The 24,530-nt window shown below is 50.2% G+C and overlaps 1 protein-coding gene across 1 annotated transcript in view; it reads left to right on the plus strand.

Moving 5' to 3' along the window:
- The first annotated feature begins 663 nt into the window (after nt 1-663).
- The window catches only part of PRRX1 (paired related homeobox 1), a 37,226-nt gene continuing 13,359 nt past the window's right edge, over nt 664-24,530 (plus strand). Inside the window, exon 1 of the mRNA XM_048313342.1 lies at nt 664-1,154. Coding sequence (XP_048169299.1) covers nt 914-1,154 — 241 coding nt within the window. The 5' untranslated portion in view covers nt 664-913. The remainder of the gene's footprint in view (nt 1,155-24,530) is intronic.

Below are 24,530 nucleotides of genomic sequence, written 5' to 3' on the forward strand. Positions count from 1 at the left end.
GGGGCCGGGGGCACCTCCCAGCGCCTTTACCTGTCCCTGGCCACGGGGGCCACCCAAGCCAGGACACACTGCGGGGGGACCTCTTTGCTTGCTGGCCTGAGGAGCTCCGACTGCGTCCTCTTTTTTTTTTTTTTTTTTGCCTTCCCTTCTGTTCTTTTCATTTTACTCCCCTATAGGTCTGTTTCTCTCAGTTCTCTACTGCACTTTTTCTTCCTCTTTTGCTGTTTTTCCTCTTCCTTTCCTCTCTCCTGTTCACACTTTCTCTTCTATTACCCTTGGTCACATTTTCATCTGCATTTCTCATTTTCGCTATTTCCTCAGCTCCAGGGGCGCGTCCACCCTCCCCTCCAGGTGCAGCGCCGGCTGACAAGGGGGGACTGCCCAGCACCCCCTTTTCGTCCCCAGCCGCCCCCCACGGGTCCCTAATGAGCGCGGCGGTCCCGGCGCTGCCACCCCCGTCCCGGTGCCACGTCCCGGCGGAGCCCCGCGGGCCGCCCTCCCCCGGGTGCCCGGAGCGGCACGGAGCCGCCCCCGCCGTTTGAAGTGTGGGGCGGAGGGGAGGGGAGGGCAGCGCAGGGGCGGAGGGAGCGGAGCCGCCGGCAGCGGGGGCGGAGGGACGGGGCGCACCCGCCCCAGCGGCCCCACAGCCACCCTGCGCCTCTCGGCCGGCGGCAGCTCCCCGCGCCGCCGCCCCGGCGCCCCGAGCCGGCCGCCGCCTCTCCCCTCCGGCATGTTTTAAGCCCGGCCCTGCCTGCTCCCCTTCGGGCTTCCCTACCCGCCGCCGTCGGGTCCCGTTCCGTTCCCCCCGCTTCGGTCCTTGCGCATCTCCCCCCTCGAAGGGCCGGCGGCTGGGGGGGTGCGGGGGTGGTGGGCGCCCGCGGGGGGCGAGGGCAGAAAAGCCCCGCTCGGCACCATGGCGTCCAGCTATGCCCACGCCATGGAGAGGCAGGCCCTGCTGCCCGCCCGCCTCGACGGCCCCGCCGGCCTGGACAATTTACAAGCCAAGAAGAACTTCTCCGTGAGTCACCTGCTGGACCTGGAGGAGGCGGGCGACATGGTGGCCGCCCAGGCGGAGGAGGGCGGCGGCGAGCCCGGCCGGAGCTTGTTGGAGTCCCCCGGGCTGACCAGCGGCAGCGACACCCCGCAGCAGGACAGTAAGTGCGGGGACATCCCCCCCTTCCATCTCTCGCTGGGGCAGCCGCGGCGGTCGGTGCCGGCTCCGAGGGGGCTCCCCTGGGGAAGCGGCCGCCGGCCGGTGCTTAGCCCGGCTTCCCCCGCTTCCCGAGCCGCCCTTCCCTGCCGTGCAGGGAGCTCCAGCGGGGTCTGCACCCGTCGGCGTGCGAAAACCCTTGTTTTCTCCCAGCCGCGTCCCGGGAAAGGACGACCTCCCCTTCGCCGCCGCGTCCGTCGGGTCCCGCGCCGTGGCTCCTGCGCTCTCTGGGGAACCGGAGAACATCCCGGGGAGCAGAAGCAGGCAGGATCGGGCCCACGGGCTCATCCCCCTCGTCCGTTCCTTACTGGGGTGGGCTGAGAACGGCACTTGGCTGGACGGGGCGAAGCGCGGTAGGCGCTGAGCCGCCCTCCATCCATCCCATCCATCCGCCCGTCCCTCCGGCCCGTCGGAGCGGGCACCGGCGCCGTGGTTTGCGGACACCGGGAGGCTGCTCGGGGATCTGGATGGGGTCCGGACGATTGTCCGATGCCCTGCCAGGAGCGTCGCGGCTCGCAAACAGACCGAGGGTGCGTGCGCGGCTCCGAAATGGAGCCGCAGATTCCCTCTCCCGTGAGCCCCGGTTCTCTCTGATCCAGGCCCGGCGAACAGGGCAGGACAGGGTAGCAGACCTGTCTCTGAACTGCCCGTCCTAAAGTGTCCGGGCTCAGGAACTCAAGTAGTCGTTAACCGGGGGGCAGCGGCATGGGCGCCGGCTTGCGCGGCGTTTTCCAAGCGCCGCGTGTTGTTTTCCAGGGGCAGCGCTGTCAGAAAGGCTGAGGGGGGTGTGCAGGGTCAGTCGCCCCCCTTTACCCTCCCTCTCCTCTGTTACAATAATTACGTCCCCGGCCGCAGGGACTGGCCGGGAGTTCCGTGAGGGTCCGGGCTGGCCGCGGCCGCCTCTGCCGTGCCCGCCTCTGCCGTGCCTCCCGTGGGGTGGGCAGGGGCCGCGGCTGTGGGCATGGGCTCGCTTCCGAGGGAGCTTCCCGGCGAAAAACTGGGGGAAAAAACCAACAAAACGAAACGAAAAGTGAACGAAAATATCAATTGCAATTTTTGTTCGCTTTTCGATTTTTTGGTTTGTTTTTGTTTTCTTTTTTCCTCGGGAGCCGCCTCCGACCCTCTTTTCCCCGTGGATCCGACGTGGTTTTCTCGGTATTCCGAAGAAAACCGAGCTGGGCGAGCGGAAAGCCTTCCCAAAAGCAGCCGCTCCTTGCAGCAGCGCTCGTGGCATCCCCGAGCTCGTCCCGGCCGGACGCGTTCCCGGCGGGGAGCATCCTCCCGGGAGCGCGGTCGGGAACGGAGCGAGTGCTACGCGGCGGCCGGAGCGGCTCCTCTCTCCCCGAGAACCGGACCGACCGCCGCTGGGAGATGCCTCAAAAATATTTCACTTCCCAGGACCCGAAAATCTGCAATTTCTGGCTCTAAAGGTGTGTATTTTAGTGGGGAAAACAGTGATTGCGGCTGCCCCCAATTCAGCTCCTTGTGCCGCTGGAGAATCCCCAAGATACCAACCAACAAGTTATGTAGGCAACGTTTTTTTTGCTTCTACTTTGTACCCAATTTAGTTTATCATATTTTATTTGGATTTACTCCTGATTTACTCCAGTTTATTCCTGATGTTGCCCCTTGCCAACTGCTGCGCTCTCTGGAGTGAGCTCAGTCAGTGTGGAAAAGGGGGACTGTGTTTCACCAATACTCACCTTGCTCTCAGAACATGAAAAGAACCCAAAAAAAAGCAGTCCAAGGGCTTGGTTTTTAGCCAGCATTGCTGAGCAGGGACCAAACTACAGCTTCAAATAATTTATAAATTCTCTGAATGCTGTAAAAGCTTTAATGCTGTTGCGGTGAATTAGAAAGTTTTAGAAGTATTCTAAAGTAAGCAACAAAAAACGGAGGGGAGGAATAAATTCTCCCAGGTTTATTGGGCAGAACTGTCATCTGGGCTTTCTGGCTCTCTCATGGATGCATTTAGCACATCCTGTGAGTCTCTGTGCCTCAGTTTCCCTACCTATTGCATGTGTTCTGTGAAGTGTTATGCAATCCGTGCAGGAAAAGAACTGTGCTGGAGCTAGGAAGTGCAACAGAGGTATGAGCTTTTCTCGGTGAAAAATGAGAGCTGGTTCAGTGGAAAAGCAAACACAGGGCTCAGTTATTCTCCATGTTTCTAAGTGAGAAAACGTAAAAGCCGTTTGGAGAAACTGTGGATTTCTCAAGACTACTAAAAATGGTCTTCGAACCTGAAGGAAAATCAGCTGGTCTGCTACTGATTTCTGTCCCAAACGGAAGTGAAAAACCAAATCTTTGCTGCTGTTTTTGTGAACAAAAATTAAGAGAAGTCTGATACAGAAATGACAGAAGGTTTTATTTGGACATATGAGATTGAAGGTAATATTTTGCCACTATTTTATTTGAAAGAGGTTCAGGATAAAATGTTTCTCTTATTAAAAAGAAATAAACATTCCTGGGAGTAGCTGTGATTGTAATATTTACAGGGAGAGCTGTCAGTGTATTAAGGAGCTGAGTTTTCAGCCGTGCTGTGGAGCTGTTACTCTTACCAGCTTCAGTCCAGCTTGTAGCTCGGAACACCTTACCCTAAAAGCTGATACACATCAGGGCAAACCTCCCTGCCTCTGCTGCTTAGCTGGGAAGACTTTGCAATCCAAGTTCCACTTTGTCACAAAATAACCTGTTAAGGTACAACCAACTGTTGGCTCTGGTAGCAGAGCTTTCACTAGTGCCGGCTAAAACTGGGATGAAAACACAGGTCCCAGCTCAGCTAAGGGGATCCCCCAAGCTTCCTAGAAAAGGCAATGAGCTCCTATTGCTTTTGTGCCCTTTGAGGGTGACAAAAACCTGTCAGTTGCCTGTGGGTTCCCAGAGCTTGTGCCTCTGGGCAGGGGTAATTCTCCAATTGTTGTTTGTTTCTTTTTCAGATGGCATTTTTGACTTCTACTGCTTTTTTTTTTTTTTTTTTTGATTGGTTTGTTTGAGTCTCACTGTTGATGGCTCATAAAATGGTGTGGAGAAAGCATGAACAGCAAAAGAAAAATTGTTATGCTGGGATTTCTTTTGTAAAGAGTGAGTAAACCATGCTTCAGTCCATTACATGCTCAAGTTCTGTGTTTTGGGGTTATTGCTGTCCTTTAATCTCTCTTCAGTATAAAAGTGATGGCGCTCAGGGGGCTGACAGATTATATCGAGCTGGTTCACAATTAAAGCTGGGCACAGGCTGCCTGCGTCCCCCCATGAGTTTTTTTTCTGTCTCAGCGAGCATTGTGACCCCTCAACACTGCTGCTTCTTCCCAAGGAAATCCCAGAAACTCTACTGGGACAGCCGGGACGAGGTGAGTTCCTCTGCTCAGGCAGGTCAAGCAGAGCATCTGTGTGGCTTCAGCCCCTCTTCTCTGGCAGTGGGTTAAGAGCACAAGGAAGGGCTTTTTCAGCCTGCACATTGTTTGGTGATGGGGCTTGTCAGCCCAGGATTTTGCACAGATCAGAAATAGGCATTATTCCTGGAAAGGTCTGACAAATTCAGGGAGGGCTGAGGATGGCTGCTCACTGCAGCAGGGTTTGGAGGCAGTGTCCGGCTCAAGGAGCCGCGAGTCACAGACTGGATGGATGATCTGGGGCAGAGATGTCTCCCTTGCTGCCTGGGCTTAAACCCTCTGACTGCTGTTACTGGTGGTCTGAAACAGGATCCTGAGCTGGAGGACTCTGCTGGGTCTGCTCCCACATGGCTGTTCATTTTGCCTTAATTGCCTCTTTTTAATCAGAACAAGTGAAGTTGCTGCAGGAGTAAAAGAATGTGTGTAAGTACTGAATTGTCTGTGCTCCTGTGCCTCCCCATCCTTCACAAAAAAATGTGCCTTTGTAAAAAGAGGTGAAAAAGCTCTGCCACTGCTTGGAAATGTGAAAAGCAATTCCTTGGGCTGCTGAGTTGCTGAGGATGAACGTGAGAAGAAGTGCCTGGGACAACTGCAGGGTTATCTTTGCAAACTTCTGCTTTATCTTGGAGTATTAAGTGTCTGTTTTGTTAGTAAATCACAGCCCTTATTCCCAGAAGATGCTGAGTCTGTAGGCAGGGGATGTACAGCCAACACATAGAGGAGGGAAAAGTGTAGGATAAATTGGTTAAACCTAGGAGTTTTCTTCCTGTCTTGTCCTGCTGATTGGCAAAGAGTCTGCAGGCCGCAACTGGTTCTGGTGGCCACAGGTCACACCCGGGTGAGCCAGGGAAACCGGCCGGTGCCTCGATCCCCGTGGACAGCAGCAAATCCTCCTCACAGGATGCAGCCAAGATAGACTCTCCAGAATTCTCCTCTTCCAGACTGTGATAGGAAAAGCGAGGATCAGATCATTATTATTTTTAAGGTGCTCGTATATTATCTGCATGTAAAACGCAGCTCTTTGTTGGAATAATCTTTTCGTGTGCCAGTTGTACTGCGTGTGTCCTCGAGGCTTTGAGGAGTGTTCACTTGAGCAAAGGTTGAGTAACAGATACCTAACACCAAGCCATTGTTGGAAGTTGGATTACATTCTTTCCGTTTATGTTCCTTGGGCATATCTATTTAATTTTGGTCTCAGGGTGGCTGGTGTGTGGTTATCGCGGCAAGTATCGCAGTGTCAGATATTTTTCTTATGTTCCTGAATCCTACGGTTTGAAGTGGAAAAATGTTTTGTGTTTTTTATGTGAATTTCTACAGCTCCTGGACAAAGAAGATGGAAATGTGGCTCTGCCACATACCTGGAGTCTTAGAAAAAAAAAAAATAAAGGCACAAAGAAATAAACAAAAGTGGTCAAGGTACTGTTATTAACAAACTAAAAAGAGCCATGTGAATTTGGAGGAGGGAGCTGTTTCTGAGTGCTTTTCCTTTTGATGGGTGAAAAGAAACTTCTATTTGTTTGTGAATTTCACTTTTTTTTTTTAATCATAATCAGTTTTGCTTCCTGGTTCTCATGGTCTCATAATTTGCTGGTGGTATTTGTGTTTTCAATCCATCCACACAGAGCTTCCAACTTTTTAATTTGAAAAAGATTTTGCTGAAGGTTTTTACTTTCCCTCCTTCCCCCCTTAACGTAATGAAAACATTTCCACGAAAATTAGATTTTGAAATCTCTCATAAAACTTAAAGGTTTGGTCTAAACTGCTCGAACGCTTTTAATGAACATCAGCTTTCTGTCATCTGCACTGAGTTTCCACTGCTAGCCGGTCTATTTTCCATCTTTTTGATGATGTATAAAGCAGTGATTGCATGGGAAAATATTATCTCAGGTTAATTTGTGCAGGCCTTACTCACACGAGTCATTGCATGCAATTCAATGGGCCACTTATGTGTGTGCCAGTTGATGAGTATTAGTGTTTGGAGACTTGACCAGCAGCCTTGAGTCATGCAAAAAACATCTTTTTTTCGGCCAGTGGAGTATTTTTGTGCGGGCATGGAATGGTTTTGCTGTCTGCAGTCAGGAGCACAATCCTTTTGCGTCTCGGCAGAAGTGCAGAATGCATCAAAATCTGTGATGTGAAAGGAAAAGAGCAAGAGCATGGACAGAGCATAAGCAGGAGGGGCTGGGAGGGTTGTGTATTTGACAAGGCAGATACAGAATTACAGGACTGTAATTCCTTCAAGGATATATTCTATTTTACCCCCCGGTAACTGAGTTGACTCCCATGGTTTTTGACATCACGAGAATGACTTGATGGGATTATAGGTGTTTATTCTTGGTTGCAAGTTGTTTATGATATATTTAATCGTTTTTGAAACCCATATTAAGTAGCCCTGAGGGAGCTGTGTTCCTGCTGGGCCTCTCTTGCATAATGAAGTACATCACGAATATTTACCAAGTGTCACAGTATTCCAGACTGTTTCTGGGGAGGATGAATCACTGCACTGCTGGTTCCCCACCCTGCTCGCCTTTTTTAAAGGAGGCTTGGATTTTGGGGTGGATTATGGAGATTTGAAGTGAGAATCATCACAGTCTGGCTGGAGGAGCCGTTGTCCAGGGCTCTGATGTTTGAACTGTCCTCATGGTTTTACATGCAGGGTACAGAAAGGTTTCAGCTTGTGCTTGGGTGGTGGAGCAGGTTTTTAGTCTGGTTCCCCCAAGAAAAACCTGTTGTTTGGTTGCCACATGTGGGAAATATCTTCAGAACCCACTGGCTGCTCTGGTGGGAGAGCAGACAGCTCAAAGGAGGGGTGAAATCCCAGTAGGTTTTATGGCAGTCTGGCGGGGTATGGAGAAGGATGGTAGCAGTGCCACCTCCTGAGGGGGAGGTGCAGCACAAATCCAACCTCTCACTACCAGCTGGAAATCTCTACAGAGGCTCTGTATTACAGAGAAACTCACACATGTAGACGTAGGTGCCACCAGCCCTACAATGCAGGCATGTAAGGATTTGTCCTTTGTCACCCTGTATTGTGATGGCAGCACCCTTAGAGCCAGGGGTCCAAGGGTCCCTCAGGGTAGTCCAGCAGTTCATTTTTCGGCCCTGTTCACCTTTGCATTGTAAATGTACGTTTGCACTGTAAATGTTCCTAACCTGTGTTTCCCTTCCTGCGCTCTTCCTGCTGGACCCAGATGGTCTCTGTGTGTCTCTGTCAGGGTCTCTGCCCTGGAAGATGCTGTGAGGTGGGGATGGGAGCTCAGCAGAGCTGCACTGCTGATCTACTGGGACTGTGGGGGCCTCATTTAAAGAGAAGTTTCTTTCGAGTGAGAATGTCTGGAGGATTCTGGTTGGGAAGGGAAGGGAGCAGTGGTGCCAAAGCTGAGGGCCACCTCCTGCAGTGGAAAGCCTGGAATGAGTCCCTGAAGGCCAAGAGAGAAGAGAGGCCTGATGAGCAAGCCAGGGAGCATCTATTTCAGCTTACAGAGCATTCTGGGCTCCTCTCTCACCTCCAGAGGCCGAGAAAAGGTTACACCACCATTTAAAGCACTGTCCCAGACAGTCTGGATTTCATACATGCCCATATGAAGTGAACATTTGCCTTGGGGTGGCAGCCCAGGACATCCTGGTGCCTTGGTGTTCCTGGAAGGGAAGGTTAGATGAGAGGCAAAGGGAGCCAGCTGTGCTCTTAGCAAGTCACTACATCCTATTGCAGCATCCAGTTCGTATTCCACCCAAATTTTCCCCCATTCTGGCTTGAGAAATTTTCCTACAGGAGAAACTCCAGCCAGTCAGCAAGACCGCTGGGCAGGGCAAACGTCCAAAGAAGACACTCAGGATCTGGCGGGGACCCTCTCCATGTCTTGATGAGCTGCTCAGGCAGCAAAACTGCTTTTGCACCGAGAGCTGGAACTCATCAGGAGCTTGGGGACACTGCTTCCTGCTCCGAGCCCACCAGCGGATGAGCTTCTCCTGTGGCCTCCTTGACCAAAGTAAAATCAAAGTTACCCATGGTCCTGCCTGTCTGGGGCAAGACAGAATTGCCAACAGCAGCTCCTGAGTGGGCAGGCTTGGAAAAGGCAGATGGCATCCGGCTCCGAAGGGACGAGCAGTCGCAGAGCACTGGGATCAAAGCAGGGTGCCTGGCGGTGATGGAGCAGGGTGGGTGGCTGCAGAAGGCAGCATCTAAGTAGTTTCCAGCCCTTTCAGTGTAGGTGCTGGACCAGTGAAGGTGGAGTAGGTTTTGACCCCATGGGGACCTTGAGTAGTCTGCTGTTTGCTCTGGGGTTTGTTGTTTGTGGTGGCTTGGCTGAATGACTGGTGGGAGAGCTGGGCTGAGCTGCAGCCAGTGTGCCAGCGAGGCCCTCGAGACCTGCTCAGTGCCTCTGGAAATCCTATTCTTTTTTGGAAGTGTCACTAATACAATCCACATTTGTTTAAAAAAAAAAAAAAAAAAGCTTGCCGCTTTCAAAGAGCTGTCACTTCTCCCTGTGTCAGCTTAGCCACGTCAGGGCTCTGTGGGGATGGATTTGACTTAAAAGGGAAAAGTGCCTGAGCTGTAACAGTGAAAACAAAGTGTTAATGCTCTGGGCCTGGTGCTGCAAAGGGCCGCCCTTGTCGGTGGCTCTGCAGGCAGCTCCTGTCCTCACCAAGTCTGGGCTGGTTTCCCATAAAGCTTTACAGCACTCTCCCTACCTTGTGGCCTGAAATGCCGGTAGCACTTCATGCTGATTATCCTGCCGCAGCCTTGCATTTACCCCTGGATGGAAGGCACAGAGCAGAGGTTTGTGAACCCAGCACAGAGTTCCTGCTTGGGGTGGATGGTTCCTGTGCTGACAGTGCTTGAGAGAGCTGGAGATGGGGCTGTGTCCCCTCCCTGAGCATGTTTGCTCCCGTTAGGCACTGGGAAGGCTGGCTGTAGGCACAAGCTGGTAGCGCTGCCTGTCCAGTCATGAGTACCTGAGTTTCTCAGAGCAAATGCATTGGTGATCTCACACTGAATGAGAGGTAGAAAGCTCTCAAGACCAGCCCAGAGCCAAGCTCTGCATCCTGCTGCCTTTACTGCAAATGCTGATGGGACTCTGTCTGTGTCTCTCCACGGGTCAGGGATGGGGAGCTGAGGTGGTGGTGGAAGCACAGTGTGGGTTTTATGCACACGCACAAGGCAGCCCGTTGAGGAGGGCATTTGCTCTGTGTGTTCCTCAGCAATGAGGGTCACTCCACCTGGGAGAACTGCAGGGCAGGGTTTTAGGGTAAGGTGTGTGCTGGTGCTGGGAGCAGCCTACCCAGAAAAGGCTTGCACCCAAAATCTCAGTTGGAACAGTAGGGCTTTTCTTCCTCCAAACATCAGACCAGATGACACTGCCTCTTTTGTTGCTCAATAAGAATCTTGAGGTCTGTTTTTCTGTATCTTCACTGCTATGACTTGACCAGGATCACCTTGCCATGCCTCAGTTTTCCTACCAATATAACTGGGTACAACCCTGGGCCCTAATTAGGGGCTTTGGAATTTTCTGGGTGTATGTGTTATGTAAAAGCTTGACTTAAAGAGCAGTTTAGGAAGATTGTCCTCCTTGTGCACCATCCCTAGCAAACTGCTACTCCATCTGCTGTCTGTGGAGTTAGCATTGAGAATATCCCCTTCCATGATCTGGAGCAACTTCAGCAAGGTTTGTTCCTGCAGGGAACCCACCTAATGCTCGGGTGCTCCTGAGTGCACCCCATGTCCTTGGGTCAAGAGTTGTTTGCTGTGTGAACCCATCCGTGAGCTGAAACAGTTTTCAGGGACATATTTTTGCATGTGGATGTGAGTCTCCTGAACATCTTGAGATGCTGGGCTCTCCACAAGCCCAAAGGATGCAAGGAGCAGCATGTGCTGATCAGCTGGAAGGTCCGTGGAGCGTTTGGCGGCAGGCAGTGAAATTCCCAGAGGCTGGTTGGGATGGTCACACTCTTTTTCTTGGCTATAGCCTGGTCTTAAATGTTTGGCCAAAAAAGATTGTTACTTGCAGTTTGTTTCATTTGGAAAACTTCTGATACGTGTCATGGAAACTAGGAGGATTGCTCAGGAATAAATGCTTGCAGCACTATGCTTGTTTGTGATTTGTTTTTCATTGTTTCTCCTTAAAATATTTTTAAAGAATCAACTAATCAGTAAAAAGAAACAATCACCTGTGATTTAGGAGAGGGATCTCTCATTGTAAATAATAAATTAGTGTCAGGAGACCAGGCAGACAGAATGGTTGATGAATATCCTGCAGGCTGAAAGTTGTTTATCAAGCCTGTTTGAAGACTTATGACTAACAAGCTCATTTACAGAGCTTGGAGTCTGTTCATGAACCGTTCTCCAGCTGGGAGGATGTGGGAATCATCAGAAAATGTATTCACAAGTTACTCGATCATTTAAAAAAATGATCAAACAAACAAAGACTGGTTTTTGGAAGGGAACTGTAAATTCCTCTTTTCCCCCCACTGGGTTTTCTGAGGCATTCCCGTTAGGAAAATGCGGGGCCCGGAGAAGAATGCAGAACCCCACGTCGCTCACTAATGACCTATTTTGGTGCTAACTCTCCTGCTCAATGCCCTGCCACCAGCCAAGCCCTCCAGCTGCAGGAGAGCTGCTCCCCCATGGGAGCCCTGATCACAGGGGCCTGGCGGGATGGATCCGTCTCGTCTCCACCAGTGATTCCCAGTAGAGAAATTTGGCTTGCTGAGGGAAGAGGCTGCCCTTGCTCCTCTGGTGAGATGACAGAAATTTCCCCACATCACAGTGCAGTGTTTCTGTGTGGTGCCCTGTAAAGGAGGGCAGCACGGGACCTGCTGGTGTCAAGTGCTGGGGGGGATGAACTGGGAGCAAAGAGCCTCTGTTGGAGCACTGTGGCTCCATGCCTTTTGCAAATCTGCTTGCCTGGCCGTGGACCAACTCTCCTGCTCAGTGGAAAACACCACATCTTTATGAGAGGCAGATGTTTTTCACCCCCAGCGTGTCCTACAGTTTTGCCTTGTTTGTGGGGCATCCTCTCCCTGTGCTGCTCAGCCGTGGGGAGGGCTCCAGCTGGGCTCTGTTTGGGCAACCTGTGTGTCAAGGAAGGTGCAAACTAAGGCAAAAAGAGTCCAGAGAAGATGAAAAGAGAGCTCCAGCTCCAGTTTAGAAGGAAAGAAGAGGTGCTCAGGCTCAAGTATAAATTGATTTCCAAGCCCACCTACTGCCATTGCAGATGTGAGGCAGTAGGGAAATGTTCCCAGGTCTAGAGAGGATAAGGAAACCTTGGAAGAGGTGGTGCTAAAATTTGTGGAGACTTCACAGATCTGATGGAGACAAACGTGTGAAGGAATAAACAGTGTAGAGCTCGTCCTACCTTGGGAAGGGAATCCTTCTCCCAAGTTTCAGTGGCTGCGTGACTTTAGTGGGAGCTTGTTTAATCCTGAGTTTCATCTGTTCTGGCCAGCACAATGGTGCTGTCTCCAATTTTCCCCCACATTCCAGGCAAGTTGCTCTGTGTCTTTGGCTGGGATGCCTGTGGGGCAAGAGGCACCCATCTAGCTGACGGCAAGTGTGTGGATGGGGAAGGGTCATAGTCACTGGACAGAATGATGGAAAAGAAAAACTAGGATGCGATTAGCAGGAAAGTCACCCCAGAAAGCTGCCTTTCATCATTCTGGGCAGGTTCATGTTTGCCTTTATGTATTTTGTGTGTTCCCTTGACCAGAGAGAGTCAACGTCTGGAGGAGGTTACAGCCAGCAAGTGAAGGGGATGCCTTGTTCTGGGAGGGTTGAAGCACTCTGCGTGGAGCTGGGTCCTGAGTCCTGGTTTTCTTGCTTTTTGATGCCAGGCTCCCCATTCTCCCTGCCTGTCTTGCTACACCCATGGTGCTTCTCTCCAGGAATCCTCAGAAGGACTTTGCTCTCCGCTCTGCTTCCCTGATCTCCACGCTGAGTGGGAGCACTTTAGATTCTGTGATGTATCGCTGTCCCTTTTGGGCCACGCAGTGGCAAGAGTTCTTCCAGACACTTGTGGTGATGGATTTGAATCCACATTTCTGTGACTTTCTAGGGAGAAGTCTTTCTCCCCCATGCCTTTAATCCGTCAGAGAAAGGTGGAATGAGAGCCAGTGGGAGCAAAAGCCAGACATGCATTCAAAGGAGGTAGGAAATGCATTTTTTAACTGTGAGATGCTGTGTAATCACTAGAAATAACTCCAAAGGAGAGTTCTGGCTGCTCCATCCATTAATGTCTGGAAGCCCTCTTGGAAGAGTAGCTTTTGTCAGCTGTGAATTATTGGTCTCACTAGTGGGGTAGCTGGGTGAAATGCTATGGCTGGGTCTCACACAGAAACTGAAGAGCTCGGCTCTGGCCGTGGGACGGAGGATGTGCTGCAGCATTCCTGCGCAATCCGATGTCAGGGATATTCCTGCCAGGAAATCAGAACACAGGACCAGATGGAGAACACAGATCCACTTGGTATAAGTCTGTTTACAGGTTTGAACCAAAACATAGCGAGAAACACAAAAGGAAAGCAATGCCCTCATATCTGATCATAACTCAGGCCCTTATGTGAACCATCTGCCACACATTTATATGACAATTCCCTCTTCAAAATCCCACTTTTAGGAATAACAGAGATAGGAAAGCCTCTGCAGAGCTGTGAGGGGCAAACATCAGCCATGGGAATAGCCCAACCTTCTCTTGTATTTCAGGACCTCTTCGGAGTTTACTGCAGCTCTGAAGACAACAGGCTGTTGCATGTGATTTCTGGTATTTCTGGCCAGGTTGAGGCTCTGTGTGAGCAGTGTCTCCTGTAACTGCAACCCTGCCAGCTTCGGGTAAAATGAGGAAAACAGGGAGAGCTGCAAATCTAATCAGTGGTGGGAAGAGGGATAAATGTGCTCAGCGTCCTTGTGGGACAGAGCATCTCTGAACTGGTAGGGTGAGCTCCCCAGGGAGGTCAGAGGTGGCTGTGCAGGGCTGGTACCAAGGGAAGGGAGCAGAAGGGTTTGCAGGGTTGGGATGATCAGAGCCACCATCCATCCCCTGTGTGCGCACTCTGCTGTGCATTCAGTTGTTGCCAGCAAGGAAAGAGCTGCTAAACCAGGAATGCCCAAAGAGCTGGAGAAGGGCAGCTCTTCCAGGAAGGTTCATAAAACAAAGCCCTTATGGCTGGTTCTCTGCTCCACCACTGAGCCCGTGGCAATGGGAGCCTTTCTCCACCTCACTGGCGTGGTCATTTTCCAGCACCGATGCTCAGTGTTGGCAGACATGTGGTCATGGATGTGCTGCTGGCCAAGGTGTATGGAGTCCTGGAGGTTTCCAAATGTGCTCTGTTCCTAGAAGGGACATTGAATAAAAAATTTGCCGAGAAATGGTTTGGTAAGCGGTTTGGTTTGGAGGAATTATGCTTTCCTTCAGTATGATTAATAATGGGGATGTGGGGAAAAGATCAAAATAATCAAACTGCTTTTAAAACTTTGCTGGGCTGAGCCATGTTCAAAACTCAGTCTGGGTGTGAAAGTCAGAAGGTCTCTGAATTTGTCCCAGATTGACTCCAGGCAGGATTCAAGCTTCTGAGTCAATCCTGGTGCCTCCCCGAGCACATTAAACCTGCCCCAGGCAGAGCCATGGCCGTGTCTCCGGGGCATTTGGTGTCACTGCGTTGTGCTCACGTCCATCTTATTATGTGTCACAGCTGAGACAGGGACTGGGAGAATCTTGTCTGTGCTGCAGACACCATCCCTGGAGATCACCATCACCTCTGCCCAGGTCCTTCTGAAAACATGGTTATTCACCTTGATGATCAGGAATGGGAATCCTACCACAAGGCAGGAGTGGGAATAGGATCATCCTTAACTCTCTGATGTGGATGGATTTTGCTGCAGGACATGCACTGGATGTTAATTCTGTTTTAGGGCAGCTTCTTTGTAAGGAGAAAAATTCTTGCACATCTGGTGTGCAAGAGAGAGGTGGGTACCCCCTGGGGAAAATGCCCACCTTGAGCTGAGCCAGTCTGTTGCTTGAGAGAGTTGAGACAAATGCTCAACCTGCTGGAGTCAGGGATGTTGTCATTAGCTAACAGCAGAAGCTGCTGGGGAAGCAGCACTGGTCTTTCCTCTAACAGTGTTGACAGTCACAACAGCCAAAGAGAAGGGCACCTTCCTGCCTAGAAATGTAGCCTGGCACTTCTCAAGTGAATTGCTTCTACATCAAGAAATGCAGATCCTGTTCAAATTCAGCAGGCAGAGAACTTCTGTCAGTTCTGACCAAATTAAAGCAATTATGGAGAAGGCAGATGCTTTGGGTAAATACTTTGCTTCTGTGTTTCATTTAAAAGCAGCATCTATGTTGCAGGAGAAAAAAAAAAAAAAAGACATAAGCCTCAAAAAAGAAGGGTATCTCTTAGTTTGGCATGTCTTTTTTTCTCCCCGAGTTTGTGTGGTAGAAGCCCCGAAGAGGTCAGCTCAGGCTTTTAAAATAGAGCTAAAAGCCATCGGTTTGTGCCAGTGCCCTGTGCCCTGTCTGTTTGGGGGGGAGGAGGGGGATAGTGCTGCGGGACGATTTGGGGAGATGCAAATGGGCTTTTCTGTTATTCTGCTGCCATCTGCTGGTCCGAGCCCACAGGAAGTTCTGTGGCAGCGGGGAATGGGAGTGGAACATTGATGGCTGGTGTGGGGTGGCCAGTGTCCCCGAAGGAGCGGGGCCTGTGCTCCCTCCCTGGAGGGCACACAGATGCAGTTGGTGCTGCACTCCCCATCGTCTTCATCTCTGCTTTCTCCACGATTAATAGTTAAAAAGACCAAAATGTGGAGCTTGGTCTGCTCTGTCAGAGCCCTGGGCTCCTCCAGCTCTGGTCTTACCATGAAGGTGAGGTGGGGTTATGTGAAGGTGGCAGCAGATGGCAGTACTGCTCCTGCCACTGTGCACCTGCAGGGATGTTTGTGGGGCAGTCTGGGCTGAGCTCTGCTGGGATTTTCCTCTGTTTTGTTTGAGCAGCACTGTGATACTCTGGGTTCTTGTGTCTTGTAAAAGCTTGGGCTCACCCAGCTGCTTGGTCTTTGCTGCTGGCGTTAATAATCCTCTTTCCTTTTACCAAGCCACCAGGTTTTCAAAAAATTAATAGGAGCTGAATTACCTTCACAATTTCTGTTCAAGTGGTCAAAATGTGGCTGAAATTGGCCAATTCCTCAAAAACTGCCAGGAGATCAGAGGCAAAGAGCATGTTGCATTGTAAGCATTTCCTCTGGTAAGCCACTTGAAGCCAGCTGGGAAAGCTGGGCTGCCCTTCTGGAAGGCGCCTGGAGGGATTTGGTGCCCAGAGCAACCCGTTTGAGGACACAGTCTCCTCTCTGAATGCCCAGCTCCTGTGGGAGGCTGCTGTGAGCTCTGTCCCATGGCTTCTTCTCCATCACTGCCTCTCTCCTGCCTGCCACACATTCCATGCTGGCTTTGCTCTCCTGGTGGCTGGGCCAGGCCCGTGTGGCATGTCCCTGAGGAGAGGATGTCCTCTCTGTTGTGGCTGCTTCAAAGGGCCGAGGCCCATCCTCAACTCGCTTTGCTCTAACGTGGCAAGCCAGGCTTTGAGCAAGGCACAGCCAGCCTTGAGCTCAGCCAGCACGGGGAGCGAGGAGGATGGGAAGCCCGGAGAGAGGAAGAGATCTTTGATGGGGTTTTCCAACAGCTTTTCCCTCTTTTTTTATTTTGCAGTTTAAAGGCAAGACCCACAGTGGGAGACCTAATGGCTCAGGAGCAGCATCTCTGCTCTAGCGAACAGGAGGTATTTCCCCTCCTGTAACCCCTTTGGTTACTATCCATAGTAACTTTTGAAGTGTTTGGGTTTCAAGCCTTTGACATTTCCCAGGCTTATTTCCTCAAATGATTTGAGAGAAGTTAAAGCCCTTTCTGTGTGAAAACTGGAAGCATGGGGAGTAGGTGAAAGTGAGAAAGGCTGGTCCTCAGTAACGGAGGGCTGCCAGGTGGGAGAGGATACCCCAAAGCCATCTGGGCAGTTGCAGGGTTTTGGTGTTGTTTTGGGTCAGCCTGGCCTGTTTCAGCCAGTGCTGGTGGGAGCTGCTGGTGGAGCTATGGGGCAGATGTGTGATTAGGGTGGACATGGGCACCCTTCTCTCTGGGCATGGCTCTGGATGAGTGCAGCAGCAGGTCTCCCAAGGCTGGCATGGGATGGGACTCCTGATTTTGGCCATAGGCTGGCAGGTAAGCAGGAAGGGGTATAATCCATGCCCAGGACTGAGAGGTTTAGTGTTTTATCACCTCTGTGCCCATGTAATAGATTCCATAAAACTGCCAGAGCAACTGTGAAACAAATGCCTGACCAACAGAAGAGGTTTGTGGGCAAAATCTGCATGTTGTATCACAACCTGGGCTCAGCAGGCAAGAGGACTTGAAGTCAGCTGTGCATAAATAATAATCTTTGGGAGTACTTTAGCTCCCCTGAGCAGAGTCCTGTTGGCCAGAGCAAAATGTAATATTTGTTTTAGTAACTCATCCATCCTTCATCGGGGATGAGTTTTCCAGCTTAAAAAGAGATTTTCATCTCCAGCTCCTGTAATGCTTCTAACACTAGGAACTGATTTGGTTGAAATATTACTTGGGTTTACTTTATGTGGAGATCTGGGGTTTTCTTCCTGTTGGTTTTGATTCAGGAAAGTGTCTCTGTTCATCAGGGGGCACTTAAACTCTCTGCTGAGTAAAAGCAGTGTCTAAGCTGGGAGTGGTCCGTGCATCCGCTGTGAATTGGGCAGGAATGAGCCCATGGCAGTGGATGACAGCGGTTTGATGCACTCCTTCCCGTCAGATGTTGGGAAATAAAACAGGATTCCGGGACACTCATTTGACGATGTTGACTTGGTCTCCCTGTGAGTCTCTGTGTAAGGAGAGTAAATTTAAGAGGCTTTTTTTGCCCTGGAGGACTCCAGGGTCTGCCTTCCAGGCTGTGCCCTGTAGAAATTGCCATCTGACTTGTGGGCTGGGAAATGACTGAAATTTTCCTGTGCGTTGCCTCAAGTTGGGCATTTCAGCCTCTAGTTTGGTACCTGACTGCAAGTGGCTAGAGCAACACAGGCTCTGCAGGTGGGTTTAGCAGTCACACTTCAGCTTTTAAAACAGAAAAGCTGACTAACGACAGGCCATTACTACCAGGATGCCAAGAGTGCCCAGAGCCTTTATGGGAAGACTGTCACTTACTGCCTGAAGGTGCCATGCCAGCACAGCAAGACCAAAGCCCAGTCTCAGCGTTGCTGTGACTCCTTGAAGGACCGTGGCTTTTATTTATCTATTTTATTTTTATTTTAGGCTTCAGATTCTGGAGTCATGTTAAAACCTGGGATGAAAAAAGCACAACTCTGTCAATGTGTGTACAGCAGAAGGATGAGACTCAGCCAGCTTTAAGGTTAAAAAAGAGCAGAGAATGCACCCGAGAGAAGGCACAGCCAGTCTGGATGGAGGCTGTGTCAATGCTGATCTCCAGCGGGGGCAGTAGCACAGTTCTCAGAGGATCCAGCTTAGGACCCATGAATATTTAGGTTGGTCCTGCTTTGGCTGCTCCTGCTGTGCATGAACAATGCTGAGTGGCACAACCGTGGCAAAGCTCTCTCCTCTCCCTAGCCCAGTAAAGACTCACAGACACACTTAATTTCAAGCCAGGTGACAATTCCTGGGCTTGCAGGAGCAGGGGTCAACTTGTGCAGTCTGGGTTTTACAAGTGCTGAGCAGCGATGCCCACGCGGGCAGGCTGCATGCCACGGGCTGCAGCTGCCCGCAAGGGGGCTCGTTTTCCCCTTTCTTCTCTGTTGGTGCTGCACAAGTCCTGTGAATGGTTAAATATCCTTCCAGGACAAGGTAGACAAAGGGTTTCTGCCCAACAAACCCCTGTCTCTGTAGGTCTGCTGGTGCTGCGTGCCCCTAACTTGTGCTGGGGAAAGAAACAGCAAAGCTCTCGCCGAGCGGAGGGACGGGAACATTTTACAGCTCATCGAGCAGGCTCCAGGTTTGTGGCAGGAAGACGTAGCTCAGGCTGACTTCTCTGAAACCCCCTTTTAGAGCCGGGGCGGAGATCATTTCTGGACTGTGAGAATCCCTGTCATTTTGTACAGGTTAACTACAGATAGCCCTGGCGCAATGCAGGCAGCTGAGTGCTGGCCTTTCCCTTCTCCAAGCGTGCACGCTCTCCCGTGTGGACATTGCATTCATCCCGAGCAAACACCAGCAAGGATCCCCAGTTCTGAGCTTTCCTTTTCTGGAGCACTCAGAGCCAGAGTGGAAAAAAGTTTGAGGGCCTGGGGAGTTTGGTGGCAGAGCTCTTTCCTCCTCCCGGGGAGGTGGGAATAATCCAGGGACAGGGAAGAGAGGCTGCCTTTTGTCCTGGCTTGTGGCTGAGTTGTGCCAAGTCAGGAGGCGATGGAGCTCCCAGACCTCCACGCTGGAAGCAGAGCCAGGTAACCCACTTTCCATGCTGTTGACTACAGTCTATCCCAGCTGACCATCCAGCCTGGAGGAATGGGATGCTTCCCTCATACTTCTCCTTAGCACTAATGAGCTGTGGGGCTAATGAGCTCAGGGTACCTTTGTAGCCTTAGTGTTTAGCAGCCACCGGCTTAGCAAGGCCCTTGGCAGAAGCCAGCTTGCTGAGTCCCAGGCCCTATGGTAGTGAGCTGGAGAGCTGGGGAGAGGGATATCACCAGTCCTAAACCAGGCAGCAGCCTCCTGAGAAGGGGCAGGAAGTGCTGAATTCTCAATCCCCCCACTGAACTGGCAGCTCGTGCCAAGCATTGTAGCCAAGCATGTTTGCAGCGTTTTATGGGGCATAATCTGTTGTCATCAAAGCCCATGGCAAATTCCGTACTTTCTGCAGCTAACGCTAAATAGGTCTTTTGAAGGTTGTAATTTCTCGTTTAACCGATGCCAGTTGCGAATACTTTGTGTTGAGGAATAACCCCTTAGTGCCAAATAAAATACAGTGGAAGTCTGTGGCATGTTTTTCAGCGTATTGTTAGTTACAGCCCTCCTGACAGAGCACATTCTATGCTGAAGATAAATGCTTGGGAGTCTCTTGCCAATTTATGTCCGAAAGGGCTTTTCTTGGATGTCCTCCTCTCTGTGGAAAATGCTTTTCTGTTTTTCCAGCAAACATATAATGAGCTGTGCTTAAAAGAAAAAGAGGGCCTATTTCAGGACCAGAACGTTGTGCTTTAGTTCTCTCCCAGCTGGTTTGGGGTTCTTTGTTACACCTCACTGCGTGGCAGTGGTCTTTGTGTAGCCATCTGCGTGTTCCAGGACCTGCATGGGGGATATTTCAGTCCACCCAGCACCACTCTGTAGTGTCCCTTGTGCCTGGGATGGAAGCATAATTGCAGCTGACCTGTACCAGAAAATCCAGGCCCTGTACAGGTTGCAGGTACAGTTGTTGGCATATCAGGACACTGGATTCCCATGCATGAATTGAATTCAATTTGTGTGACTACAGGGGAGCCTGGAGAGTTGGTGTGAGTGGGCTGGGATGTGGGGCCAGTTGGAGGACGTCCCCACAGGCATCCAGGCTGGTGGTGGCCCATGGCCAGGAGCCTGTGGTTGTGTCTGGTTGCTCACAGGTGCTCACTGGTTCCAGCTCAGCATGTCCAGCACCTGGCTGGGCCCTGGGGCTGGCTAGAGAGGGTGTTCAGCCTGAGCTGTGCTGGCCATCCCTGGTACCCCTTTCTGGGAGATGTGTAGAGAGCTGCGTGAGGGAGAGGGAGGAGGCCACCTCTGACAGAGAACCACCTGCATACTTGCTCACGTGACCAGAGAGGTTGGCAGAGATCTAAGTGAAGATGAAGGCTCTTGAGGTTTCTGTGAGCAGCCAGGAGCAGCTGAGCTTTCTTTCCTAGGGATAAGGTGATTTCAGAAGTCCCCTTGAGTGAAGCAGAGAGAGAGCCCATCCCATGGATCTTTCTGTCTCAATCGACCCAGACATCCAGGTCTGGATTTGTGGTTCAGTAGGTCAGCAAGGCTGAGGGAGGGCCTGCACTGCAGCAGTGGGATGATCTAGGGCTCTGTGCCCTGCTAGCACTGACAATGGCTGGGAAATGGGACTGCAGGACTCACAAATACACCAGCCATCATTCGTGTATGCAACTGAAATGAAATAGCTGCTATGTACCTTTATACCACACACTGAAAGTGTTTTTGTTACTTGCTGTTATTTTATTTTCTGTGCTGTGAAGATCAACAGCGTGAATGTAGTGCCAGTGCATCCCACTTCTGATTTATTTGGAAGTTATTTGCTTTTTGTCTGCACCTTTCTAAGCATGGGGCTGCTGGATGTATTATGAGCAAAGAGAGTGGCACAGCACATCCTCAGAGAGAGGGATGTCTGAGCAGATGGGTGAGGCAAAGCAGGAAAGGAAGCAGAGGCTCAGAGGAGCAGCCTGTCCTGCCCACAGTCCTTCAGCAAGGCAGGGAGTTTCCCAGGCTGCCAAATCCAACCCTGCTCTGCTGTCTGGTGTCCCCAGTTTTGATTTTTGCTGGTTTTGTTGCCATCTACTAAAGCTCTTCCCCAAATACAGCTTCACTGAGAGCTGGAAAAGTGGTGTGAGCTCCAGGGATGTGAGTCTGGCAGTGAACTGATGAAGCTGCCAGATGGAATTTTTACGTGCTCTTTGACCTACACTAGCCCTGGCACACATTCCTCTAGCCTGCTTTGAGGACCTCTGATGATGGAGAAATCTGTGTAATACACACTAATCACCCCTGCAATCTTTAATCTGTGGAAGGTAATTTGCTTCTTTCAGGACAGCTTTGATGTGGATGGGTTTAAATCTGCACTTCCGTACTGTATTGAATGTGGTCCTGAGGCTAGGCGTGTTCTCTCTAAATATTCTCAAACATTGTTTTTCCAGTGAAAAACATCACCTAACTCCCAGAGGGTTTGCTGAGTAGTATTGTTATTATTTGGAGAACATTTTTTCCTTCATTTCCATTGCAATTCATATTCATATATCAGTGTTTCTTGGCTTAAAAATACCTTGTACTCGATTTACTTTATTTTTACTTTAATTGTTAGCAAAAAAATATTTAATGAAATAATGAAATAATAAATTATTTTGCCAGAGGGTTGATAGAGAAAATAAGATGTTTTCCTGCGTGTGTGGAGAAAGCTGTTTAAAAATGTCTCATTAAACATAATTGACATTTCTGGACATGAGTGACACTAGGAAGTTTGAAAAAATGCCCAGGCTAACAGGCTGAGGGACAGGAATTTGCTGTATTTGACAGGGTGGATATGAGAAGGATGCAGCGCTGCAAATTCGGCAGCACAGCCTTGCCAATGTGTCTAGACAGCCCATCTCTATGGGGGAGAGAAAAGCTTATTCCCTGGAGCTGTTCCAATGAGACCAGACCACTTATGGTCTCCTTTATCCATGGAGACTTTCCATCCAGGCTTGGGGTTTACGCTGAGCTGGCTCAGCCCTCGCTGCCTGGTGGCTGGTGATCCATGTGAACTGATTCGGGCAAGCCATCCAATCTTATGCTGGTTTTGAGATACTCCTGTGCTAGGTGAGGATATGGCTGGTCTGGCAGTAGATGTGATTCATTAGCTAGAGCCCTTTAAAAGGTTTAAATTCTGTTAAATTTTGCAGCATTTGTCTGCTAACCCTGCACCAGACCAAAAGCAGTGTTTTGTGGCTGAGATGTCCCACCTTCCTGCACAGGTCCCTTAAATTGTCTGATCCTCCAGGTTAGAGTATCTGACATTTCAGACAGATTAAGGGCAGGAATAAACAGATATCCTATAATGTATTCATCACCTGGAGGCAAAACTTATTATTCCATATTAAGGATTGTCATTTCCAACATACCCTTGTGTGCCTCAATTCACAGGCACTCTCATTATTTTGCCTCTGCTGCTGGGAGTTGTGCTTTTCAAACTGCGGTGAACTCTGGAAAGACAGGGTTTCCATTCTTCAGCTTTTTGATTTCAGATTTCTGGATGATTGTTCAACTCTGGCAAGGAACCATTCAAAATACATTCCAAAATATTCATCATTCCAGCAGACTAAGAAACATAAGATGTAGCAATTTGTTAGCTAATGTGAAATGCGTTCACCGTCCAGAAGAGGCAAATGATGGAGGTGGGTCTGAGCCTGATTTCTTTTTGCATCCTGCAGAGCTGGGGTGTGGAGCATCCTGGAGCCCATGATCTGTCCCATCTGCCTTCCTGTTTTGCTGGATGTCCCTCCGTCCAACAAAAATCTCCCAGACACCAGCAGCAGCCTTGTTCCATCTCCTTGTCCTTTCTCCTTTGAAGAGTATGTTTTAACTGTGGACCTGGGAAGGAGAAAGTTGTTTTTAAATGGCCCTACACGCTCTGATCCCTTTGCCTCCTGTAGCAACTGTTAAGGGCCTTTATCCCCCACCCAAGGAGTGTGATCCCAGTCGGGATGCTCAGCCCTTGGAAAAGGCAGGTGGGCTGGATGCTGAGTGCCAGGCTCAAGTCATGTTATTTCTGGACCTTGGATGACATCGTTTTTCCAGTTGTGATCAAGAGGGATCCATAAAATCCATTAGCGGTAAAAAAAATGGGTTTCTAAGTGAAGCTTTGCGGCAGCTCCAGTCCAGTTTGCTTGGGAAGGGGTGGTGGTGGTCCAATTTCCTTGAAACACATTTGTTCTTGGATGCTAATGAAAGGGAGCACAGCCCTTGGAGAGCTCATTCCCATGTTCTCGTCGCCATTTGCACCTCCCATTCTCCTGGCCCGTGGCACCCTGTGGTCCTGGCATGGCTGTTCCATGCCATGCAGTTTGCAGGGCTGGATATTCCAGGAATACACAGATGAAATATTCATTGAGAGCAGTGTTCCTGCCTACCAGCGGAGCCAGCTGGCGTGTGCATCCCACTGGTCATTGTCAGTCTGTTTGTGCAGGTCCCACGTACTAAAAAAACCTGTCCAAGTGAATTTCCAGATCCAGTTGGGATGGCTGCTGAATAATGGCACTTCTCAGCAGCACAATGCGGACCTGGACAAGCAGAGACATTCGTGGAGCCAGTCAGCTTGAGTCAGTCGTTCCCCATGAGGGCAGGAGCTTGCTGGGGAACATTTGCAGACTCTCGTGGCTGCCACAGTGTTTGGAAATGAGCCAGTTGAAATGCCAATTGGTTCGTCTGCAATGTACATATGGATTGAAAAAAAATCCCCCCCAAGGCAGCTCTTTTCTGTCTTGACAAAAACCCTTTTGTTTTTCTTTTCCTACCCCCCTTTTTATTTTTGCACTTGTCAGCTTGTTGCAAAAATATCTAATTTTCCTTATTTGAAAGTTTTTCTAGCTGAAGTTCATGAGGATTTTTTGCCACTTTTTCTAAATGCAAGAGGACGTGTATTAAAAGCAGTGTTGCCCAGAGTCCAGGTGGGCATGCAGTGCCAGGTCTCCACTTCATGGCTTCCATCTCTTCATGATTCATGGCAAGTGATAGGTCTGGCGTGGGGGTCACCTCTGTACATAAAGAGAAGGGGACACTAGGAAAATCCAGCAGGGAAGCGGGTAGAAATAATACCGTGTGCCTTTTGCATAACCTGTAACCCTATGGAGCTCACTCCAGGGGGATATGAGTATGGAAAATACATTAGTAACCTGTCCTGTCCTAATTGCAGTGGTGCTTGTTGCCTCTGTCTTGGAGGCAGCTCACGGTGTATATCCAGGTGGACGTGGATATTGATATTGGCCGTCCTGACACTTCAGTCTGCTCTGCATGGAAAGTTTTAATTGCACAGTCAAGTTAAGAGCAGTGGTGGCTCTGAAGGACACTCAGAGCTGATGTGCTGGTTTGGAATACACCATGTGTGCATTAAAGGGGGCAGTGTCCCACAGCTTGGCTTTTCAAGTCTGCGGAGAAAGGAAGGAAAAGGGTGCTGGACAGGAGAGGAGAAATTTTTTTTTTTATTTTTTTTTTTTT

The sequence above is a fragment of the Corvus hawaiiensis genome, chromosome 9 (genome assembly GCF_020740725.1).
Source record: "Corvus hawaiiensis isolate bCorHaw1 chromosome 9, bCorHaw1.pri.cur, whole genome shotgun sequence".
NCBI lineage: Eukaryota > Metazoa > Chordata > Aves > Passeriformes > Corvidae > Corvus > Corvus hawaiiensis.